At 45.6% G+C, this 10158-nt stretch overlaps 1 protein-coding gene across 1 annotated transcript in view; it reads left to right on the top strand.

Annotated features, from left to right (window-relative positions):
• Positions 1-9364, top strand: part of LIPM (lipase family member M) — a 15998-nt gene extending 6634 nt beyond the window's left edge. Inside the window, exons 4-8 of the mRNA XM_077751883.1 lie at positions 1789-1925; positions 3004-3150; positions 4388-4459; positions 5788-5859; positions 9042-9364. Coding sequence (XP_077608009.1) covers positions 1789-1925; positions 3004-3150; positions 4388-4459; positions 5788-5859; positions 9042-9311 — 698 coding nt within the window. The 3' untranslated portion in view covers positions 9312-9364. The remainder of the gene's footprint in view (positions 1-1788; positions 1926-3003; positions 3151-4387; positions 4460-5787; positions 5860-9041) is intronic.
• The last annotated feature ends 794 nt before the right edge of the window (positions 9365-10158 follow it).

The following is a 10158-nucleotide window of genomic DNA, read 5'->3' as shown; positions in this document are numbered from 1 at the left end:
GGGTTGACTCAAGTCTTCTTCCTCTCCTTCTGAGGAAAATGTCTGGAATTCCGTGCTGTAGTCCTTTTGCCTTTGGTGCATTTGTGAGAAACCTTAATTCCCAGCCCCTGCGAGATACAGATCATCCGCCGGGGAGACGGGAGTGCAGGCTGTGGCCTCCGGCCTTGCCTCAGACCCGCGCCAGCAGGAAAAGAGTGTTTGGCTTAGATCCGGACAAGGGGAGAGCCAGAGGGGCCCAGTGCCTGCCGTGAGGGGAAGGCTGTCCCGGGAGGGCTGAGAGAGCTTGACCTTCACCCTGAGCCAAACCCAAGGTGAAGGCCAGGGTATGGGATTCTGAGTAGGCAGGAAGGCACACCTACTGGAATTCAGGGCATGGGTTCCATGGGCTTATTTTTATTTGGTGCTCTCTGGCTAATGAAGAGTCGGACTGTCACATTTTCTCCTCTGGATTTCTCAATCACATTAACTGGTTGTGCTGACGCCCTGTCTCACCACACGCTTCTCAGAAAGAAAGTTGGGGTGTTAGTGCCTGCTCTTGCTCTAATGTCTAGAGGCCTGAGATGTCCTCTTCTCTACACTCAAATTGTTTAGCATGTCATTAGGACCAACGTGCTAATGATGAGGCCAAATGCTATTTCGAGAAGAAAACGGGAGCAAAAAAAGCATAGGATTCTTCTAGAAGTCAACCGTGGAGCCGTTTGTATGGAAAACTTGTGCTTGCGCTGCACAAAGAGAAGTATCTCTGGGAGAAGTTAGAGAGAATTCTCAAACTTGACATTCGAGGGGAGTTCAGAGAGGGTCGTAACGAAGCTGGAATAGAGTTGAATCAGCCCCGCTGATTGGACGTACAGGCTGGGAGGGCAAAAACTAAGAGCGAGTTATTCCGAGCCTGCCTTTGCCTGTGGCTGGAAAACCTAATCACAGGGAGAGAAAAGTTGAGAAGGAAGTGCCTGCATGAATGCTCACTTTCTGGGAACTGGAGGAAGTCACATGATACTGCTTTTCCTCTGCCCAGCCCCCCCCCTACGGCTCAAGCTGCAAATACCAGACTGCACAGAATCTTTCAAATACAGTGACCCAGACTTGGTTTTAAATGATAGCCCCCTCTTCTCCCCAAGGCTCCACAGAGATCTCCCCCACATGGTGGTAGTTCAGACTATTTCATAGATACAGAAACCGAGGCACTGACTGGCCAATCAGGATCCCAGACCTAGTCTGCGACAAAAAAGAGAGTTGAAGCCCAGTTCACAAGACAACTTAGATTACATGACACTTTGGGTTCCAGAAAAGGTAGGAGTCAAGGAAAACAGTGTAAACCCTGCTCTCCCAACACCCATTATATTACAGAATGTGCTTATTGCCAAGAAAAAGGTGATTTCTCTGATTCTCAACTTCTTTCACCATAAAGCAGAAATTTGCCTAATATACCTTCCTCACAAGAGTCAGAATTAAATGAAGGAAGAACTACAAACGTCCCTGAAAAGTGTCTAGCACATAGTTACTTCCCTCTACATATGTATGTTCTCAAAGTCCCTACTATTGGACTCAACAGTTCAATTCAATAGTGTAATGAGAACCTACTAGTTGGAAAATGTATGCAAGATGTCTTAGGGGACACAGAGGTATTTTGGTTGCGGGTGTTTTACTCTTTCAAGGAGCTTATACTTCCCTGGGTCAGTTAAGACACCATTGCACAGAGTTACTGAAATAACTTGACCAAAGTAAACTCCGTGTTGTATGGATCCTAGGATAGTCAATACCCACACTGATGTATCTCTTCTCTCGTAGGCTTCATTGCTTTTTCCACCATGCCGGAACTGGCTCAGAAAATCAAAATGTATTTTGCTTTGGCACCCATAGCCACTGTCAAACATGCAAAAAGCCCTGGCACCAAATTTTTGCTGCTACCGGATATGATGATCAAGGTACGTGACTCCTCAGAGAATTCCCTGTCTGTTAGAAGAGTCTCCCACCGAATTTCTAAGACACACAGACAGCCCCCATGTGCAATATAAAATCAACACAATGATCTTTCCACATGATCATGGGGAAAAGCATTCACTAGAAACCATACTTTCAATTCTGAGTGTTGACCTCTTCCTGGGCTGGTAATATTTGGTAACAATCCTTTCTCGGCAGCCACAGCTCCTGGACAACCACAGGATCACAAGGGTCAATGACCAATACACTTAGCACCATTCTGTACCCAGACAGCCCCTGTTTGTCCCTTCCAATGCAGTACCCAACAAATGACACTTTATTATAAAATAGGCATCAGGGTTCCTGGGTGGTTCAGTCATTTAAGCATCCGACTCTTGGTTTCCACTCAGCTCTTGATCTCACGGTTCATGAGCTTGAACACCGCATTGGGCTCCACGTGGACAGTGCAGAGCCTGTTTGGGATTCTCTCCCTCCCTCTCTCTCTGCCCCTCCCCTGTTTGTGCACACTCTCTCTCTTAAAATAAATAAATAAACATTTTTAAAAATCACCTTTAAAATAAATAAATAAATAAATAAACAAACTAGGCTTTTTGTTAGGCGAATTTGCCCAACTGTAGGCTAGTAAGCATTCTGAGGTTGTTTAAGGTCAGCCAGGCTGGGCTATGATGTTGGTAGGTTAAGTGTAGTAAGTTCATTTTTGATTTAGGACATTTGCAGCTTATGACAGATTTTTCGAGGACATAACTCCACTGTAAGTTGAAGAAGACCTGTATGCTTTTTTTTTTTTTATGATTTATTTATTTCTGAGAGAGAGAGACAGAACAGGGGAGGGTCAGAGAGCAAGGGAGACACAGAATCAGAAGCAGGCTCCAGGCTCTGAGCTGTCAGCACAGAGCTCAACGTGGGGCTCGAACCCATGAATAGTAAGATCATGACCTGAGCTGAAGTCGGATGCTTAACTGACTAAGCCACCCAGGCACCCCAGACCTGTATGCTTTTAAACTAGACACTTCTTTCTAAGTGTAACGTAATGACTACTCTTCCACTTCATATTTTTTACAGGGACTGTTTGGCAAAAAAGAATTTCTGTACCAGACCAGATTCTTCAGACAGTTTGTTATTTACCTGTGTGGTCAGATGATTATTGATCAGATTTGTAGCAATGTCATGTTACTTCTGGGAGGATTTAATGCAAACAACATGAACATGGTGAGTGGAAGCCTAATAAAACCTCAGTTTCCACGAGGAGTGATCAGTGTCACTCCCTGAGAGTGAGCTACTGCCAGAGGAGACTCAGAGAAATGACATACACCAACTAACTCCATTCTCTTCAAATCACACTAACACGCAGACAATACTTTCACATGGGCTGAGTCAAGGTTGACATAAGGGCATTGTTAGATATTAACTTTGTAGATTACGGGTGGAAGAGGTGTGAGAGGAGCCCTATTACGGTGAGTTAACTGCCAGACATCATGCACCTCTTCTTTCTCCTTGGGTCTTTCCAGTCTGTAGTGTAAGGGACATCTCAGAATCTCGGTTCGGCTTAGGCATAGCTACCATTGGCGGGGTCATTGGGGGGCTTTCCTCAGAAAGCATGGTCTGAGATGGAGATTAGTGTGCAGAATGGTTTGGGGTTAGACCCTTGTGATGGGGCCCAAGGCAGGGAAGGAAGCAGGATTCCGTAGATTGAAAGCGTCAAGTTGCTTTAGAGGCTCAGTAGGAACCTTGGTTGATGTGAAGATCAGATGACCCTTCCGAGCTGTCCCAAGTTAGAGTGAAGGGGCTGGTCTTTATAATTCCACTTCAACCAGTCACTTACTACAGATGTCACCAGGGGAGACATTGGGCGGACAGCTCTCTCCAACTTGGGGGGGACGTGCCCCCCAAGGAAGTCTGACAGTGGGGTACTGTCTGCCAGTTGCAGCACCTGGGGGCATATGTTTTTCACCCCTAAAGATTTTTTTCATTTTTAAATTAACAATATGATTAATAGCTACCATTTGATGACCATTTATTATATGCCAGGCTAAGGGATTCCCTGTAACAATCCTATGAGACAGGCATTATCAATATGCCCACTTTATAGACTACTATCCTGAGACTTCATGCATTAAATAACTTCCAAATTGAATGGCAGAGGTGGGATTTGAATACATACTCAGTTCTAGAGCCCTCATCCTTAATTATTCTAGTAAAGCTTTTAAAAGAAGAAATCAGCTGTTTAAAGAGAAGCTCTTCTCAGATGAAAAATATAGGTGCCTGGAAATACATTTAGTGGCATTTCTTAAACTTATATGCATGCATCTATTACTGTTGCGTGGAAAATTGCATAACATAATGATATTCCCATGTCTTCGTCTGATGCCCTGGAGTTGTGGTCTTGCCAAGCTGCCCATCTTGTGAGTTTTCCCTCGTCCCACAAACTGCTTATGCTTTGTTACAGAGCCGGGCAAACGTGTATGTGGCTCATACCCCCGCTGGGACGTCTGTGCAAAATATCCTACACTGGAGCCAGGTAGGAATGTCACCTTCTCTGGGTCTTTGTGCGTTTCATCGGGAGTAGTTGAAGGACGTCCTTGTGACAGCACAGGTGGTATTCACCTTTACTCCAAGATGAAGTGTGATCATGTCAATGCTGTTTCCACTGTGGATTAGATCTAGAGCACTGAATCTTTTCAGGAGATGGGAGGGAAGGCTTGGCTCAAGAAATCTCGAGTGGACCTTAAGAGTGTAACTTCAGGGGCTCCAGAGGAGCTCAGTCAGTTGGGCATCTGACTTTGACTCAGGTCAGGATCTCACAGTTCCTGAGTTCGAGCCCTGTGTCGGGTTCTGTGCTGACAGCTCAGCTTGGAGCCTGTTTCAGATTCTGTCTCCCTCTCTCTACCCCTCTCCTGCTCATCATCTCTCTCTCTCTCTCTCTCTCTCAAAAATAAATAAACATTAAAAACAATTTTTTTTTTAAAGAGTGTGACTTCAGATGGTCCAAGTGCGACCTCATCTGACACGTCACAGATGAGGCAGGAGATCGCATTTCCATTCTCCTTTTTGGCTCCTCCAGCAGCAGGGTCAAGTGGTAATAAAAATGTGAAGGCAGGATGTAAACACCCAGAGAAGTTTTCACAGCAGTCCTTTGTGTTGCCCGCAGTCATAGAAAGGAGGGTCCCGATCACAAGTCACATGTACCGTCTCTGGGGTCCGTGTGGCGGGTCTCGGATCACTCAGAACTGATTCTGGGACGGTGTGGATGCTGGCTGTCCTTTCATGTATGAAAAAGTACTGCACCTAATATTGCTCATTATAGACAGTCCTACAGAGTCTCATGTAGACTGACTGTCCGAATAAGATGGAGGTAAAGACAGAGAGCTAGAATGTAGTTAACCTTAGATTCTCTCTACTAAAACTAGGACTTCGTTGAAAAAGTAAATAAACTCCCACTTTGGTGAACAAAAAAAACCCAGAGGGGTCCTCATGCAAGCAGAAAATTTTAAGAATACTGATAAGGACATTTAAANTTTGGTCGCCTTCTCCCAGCATCACCCCACCGCGAGCTCTAGGGGGCGCTCTCCCGCCGCAGCCTGCAGGGTCGTGTAGGACAGCCATCAGCACCCAGGCCGCTCTGGGGATGTACTTCCTGCAGTGGTAGGACAAGGTGGCAAGTGCTTTCTGGGTACATTTTTCTCCCCGAAAGGGCCTTACTCTTGCCTTTACGCTTTCCCGAAAACCATCCTAGCCCCGAATGGAAGACCAGCCTCAGCCTCCGTTCTCCAGTTCCCTCCTGACTACAGACATGGTAGCAGATACATTTGGTGCATTTGAAGGCCATGTCCATTTGTCTCCTTTCAGGCAGTGAATTCTGGGGAACTCCGGGCGTTTGACTGGGGGAGCGAGACCAAAAATCTGGAGAAGGGTAATCAGGTAAGAAAATCAAATGCATTCTTTTTTATTGAAATAAACAAGAGGGATGTGATAATGACAGGTTTTTTTGTGTGGAGGCAGGAGTAAAATATGAGAATTTAGCCAGAAGATAATAATTTGGGCTTGGCTCCATTTGAAAACAGATGTTCAGGGGCACCTGGGCGGCTCAGTTGGTGAAGCATCAGACTCTTGATCTCAGCTCAGGTTTTGATCTCAGGACCATAAGTGAGTTCAAGCCCAGAGTTGTGCTCCACTGGGTGTGAAGCCTACTTAAAAAAAAAAGAAAGAAATTAGAGAAGTTCACAGCTTAGCCAAGAGGCCTCCTGCTTTCATAATGGAGTAGGAGAACTTTCTTGATGAGGCTGCCTCCAGGAAGAAGACACCTGGGCTTCTAAGGAGCAAGACCGGGTAGATTTAGTGAAGGGAAGAGTGTAGTCTGTGGTGGTCACTACAAGGATCCTTTGAGGTTCAAAAAATAAAAATAAAAAACAAAACCATGAACGAAGATTGCAGGGGTGAGGTTGCTTCACGGCCCATGCAAGAGTACTCAATGCCAAGTGAAAGTGGCTGATTGGCCCTTCCCTTGCATGACCCCCTGTGTGGTCCGGGGCAGGCTTTTTCAGTTCTGCAGATCTGCATGTCTCTGTCTTTAAAAACTAGTGGACTAGGTAACCCTTAAGAGTCCTGCTGGTCACAACTTCTAACAACTCTGTAATTTGCCAGTGAAAAATATGAAAGGTTATTACATTACCTAAGAAAATGCACAGTCGATGCTACAGGATAAAATGAACGGTTGTGGGAAGTCTGGAAGGGGCTATGATACTCTTGTGAGCATAAAAGGCCCATTGAAGATGATTGCTTAGCTCATGTGTGAATGCAAACAAATACTGGCCAGACAACACAGAGCCCGAGGAAGCCCGGTAGGCAGAGGCCTGCCTCTCAGGGTCTGGATCCCACTGTGCATCCATGACGTGAGCCTAAAGAAGGCCAAGGGATGAGCCAGACTGGGGGTGCCCTGACTAGCGTATTCTCCACCACAGCCGTCAGCTACCTTTCATTAGGTCCTTCTTCACTGCTTCCTAAAACATGTCTTCGGAGAAAGCATTCTGGCTTCAAGATAGTTTTATCCATGTTAGTGTTTTACGTTCGAGAGAAAGCAGCTTGTGCAGCACAGGCCCTAGAAGTGGTCAGGGAAAGGAAAGGAAAGCATGCGTGCAAAAAAAGGTGTCGCAGAAGCACAGCACCTTGGAGTTTGACCTGAGTTCAGTTGAGTCTTTTCACGCATAAAAGAGGAAACTGTATTAATGGCACCATAGAATGCTCCAGGCTTTCGTGTCGAAGTGAGGCTATAAAAGGTAGATCTGAGCACCAAACTGGAGATTCCTCACCACCACGCAGTTCTCCAGACACCAGCTGGGATCCCACAATTTAACTCAGTTGGGGCACTACCTGGAAATAGCTCAGATCAAGGGCTGGGTTCCCTAAGATGCCATCCAGCTAGATGCCGGTCTCAAGCCCAGGTTGTTCCTGTGCTTCTGACATAAATGAGAGATTGTAACAGCCCTCTCCTTGGGTTCTGGTCATTTGCAGATTGGCTACCAGACCCCAGAGAGACATGTTACCTACTAGATTGCCCATTTATTACAAAAGACCGTGATTCAGCAATAGCCAGGTGGAAGAGATGTGGATCGCAAGGCTGTGGGGGAGGGGCAAGGAAGTGCCAGCTCTCTCCCAGCACCTGCTTTCCCCAAATCTCCACTTGTTTGCCATCTAGGGAGCTCCCCAACCATGTAGGGTTTTTATGGAGGCTTCATTACATAGGCAGGATTGAGTCAATTATTGGCCGCTGGGGATGGACCTCAGTCTCCAGCCCCTCTCCCCTCCCTGGACATCTGGGGGCAGGACTGAAAGTTCCAGCCCCCTCGTGCTGCTCCACACTGGGGCATCAGCCCCCATCCTCAGGGGAAGTCCAAAAGTCAGCTCATTAACTTCACAAAAGACACATTGTTGGCTCTCATCACTTAGTAAATTCTCAGTCTCAGGAGCTCTGTGCCAGGATGGGGTGAAAACCAAATATATATTTCTTATTAAAAATCACAGTCTCGGGCTAGAACCTTAAATTCTTAGAAAGCCACAGAAAGTCAAGCAGGGCTGCATGGGTTGAAACCTTGGCTCCACAGTGGATTTCCTGAGAAGAAATGAGCCTCAACATCACTGTGGAAAGTCCTGGGTTCTTGATTAACCTTGGGGCTCAGGCAGCCAGTTTGATCGGGAAGCACTACTTGACAAAGGAGAAGTGTCAGTTAGGAATCCCAGATGTGGATGCCTTTCTTTGGGTGATGAGGGCTAGAGCAGGGCTCTAATTGTTACCTCCGCTTGGTATAGACTGCCTGAGTTCCAGTGCCTTTGACTTCCCCAGGTTTGAGCCTGGGTCTGCTGCAAGGGCTGTCTGTTACTCCAGAGTCTCTGTGAAGACCCAGAGGCCTTCTCAGTGAAGCTCCAATCTCTTGCCTTTCTCTATGGAATAATAGATTTATTAATATATTATGTAGAAAATTTCCCTCTGGCCTCATGAAATTTCTGAAATCATCCTTTAAAAGGACAGGAACATTATCTTCCAAAGGTAATGTATGTGTTAAGTATTTACTAATCAGAAGAAAAAGAATCAAAAATTAATGCTTCAAGTGGAAGGCAACTTACATGGTTTCTCCCTCAACCTCATAAGTTATTACAGGTGTCATCCCCATTTCCCAGATGAAGAAACTGAGTCTCAGGAAGGTTAACCAACCAGACCTTCAAGTAGGGGCTGAACAGAAACTCTTGATGAATTACTGTTTGGCTGCGGTGCCCAGGCACCTTTATTCACAACACATGGCATATTTCTTTCAAAAGCTATTTATTTTGAGAGAGAGAGAGAGCATGTGGGAGGGGCAGAAAGGAGGGTCGGGGGGAGAGAATCCCAAGCCAGCCCTCAAGCTGTCAGCACAGAACCCAACTCCTGGCTCAATCTCCGGAACCGTGAGAACATGACCTGAGCTGAAATCAAGAGTCGGACGTTTAACCGACTGAGCCACCCAGGCGTCCCACACACAGCTTATTTTTATTGTTTATATGAAATATCAATTGTGAGTTTGGAAATCCAAATGTTACCTCCAGTTAAAACTGATTCTTTTTTTTTCTAGCCGACTCCTGTGAGGTACAAAGTTAGAGACATGACTGTCCCCACGGCAATGTGGACAGGGGGTCAGGACTGGCTTTCAAATCCAGAGGACGTGAAAACACTGCTCTCTGAGGTGACCAATCTCATCTACCATAAGAACATTCCCGAATGGGCACACGTGGACTTCATCTGGGGCTTGGACGCTCCTCACCGCATGTACAATGAAATCATACATCTGATGAAGCAGGAGGAAACCAGCTTTTCCCAGGGAATGTGTGGTGTCCAATTGTGAAGCCGCAGATACTGATGAGTCTTAGGAGAAGCCTCATGGAACAGGGGACCCTTAAATGGAGCATTTTAAAAATTTCCAGAATTGAAAACCCACTGTATCAGTAGAAGGAGGGTAGAGAGGAGAGGACAGAGAAATAGTACATATTCCTTCAGATTTCCTGCATTTGGCACTAAAACTGACATTTAAATTTTTTTCAGCTAATTAAACATTCATTGGGTGAACATAGGTTTCATGTGTCATATTCTACCATCCTGAAGGGTAGAGTTTACCCGACAGCTAGCAGTTATCTAGGATTCTCTATGCCCTTCAAATAGCGCTCCTTAAAACGTTCATTTTTTTCTATACGCCATATATTTGGAACAGTCAAGTAAAATGACTGGGACAGAGACAGAGATCTTAAATCCCTGGATTGCTGTCACTTTGACAAAATAAGCTAGATATTTTCATCTTATTGCTGTAGAGACATAATACTACCTCAGGAGGCTGAGATGAAGACAGACAGACAGAAGAAAGAAAAAAAAGAGAAAGAGAAAGAAAGGAAGGAAGGAGAAAGAAAGAAAGAGAGGGAGAGAGAGAGAAAGAAAGAGAAATACAGAGGGAGGGAGGAAGGAAGAGGGGAGGGAGGGAGGGAGGGAGGGAGGAAGGAAGGAAGAGAAAGAGAGAGAGGGGAAGAGAAGGAGAGCGAGAGGGAAGGAGGGAGGGAGGGCAATATAGAAGAAATACATTTTAAGCATAATTAGAAAGGGCCAGGGTTTTACAGTTGAGTCTCAGAGGAAATAATTTTATAGGATATTTAATGAGTTGTCCATAAGCGTGTTATGCACTCCACGAAGCACATATATGTATT

The sequence above is a fragment of the Crocuta crocuta genome, unplaced genomic scaffold (assembly GCF_008692635.1).
Source record: "Crocuta crocuta isolate KB4526 unplaced genomic scaffold, BGI_CrCroc_1.0 scaffold694, whole genome shotgun sequence".
In the NCBI taxonomy this organism is placed as follows: domain Eukaryota; kingdom Metazoa; phylum Chordata; class Mammalia; order Carnivora; family Hyaenidae; genus Crocuta; species Crocuta crocuta.
This window is presented reverse-complemented; position numbering and strand designations above follow the sequence as displayed.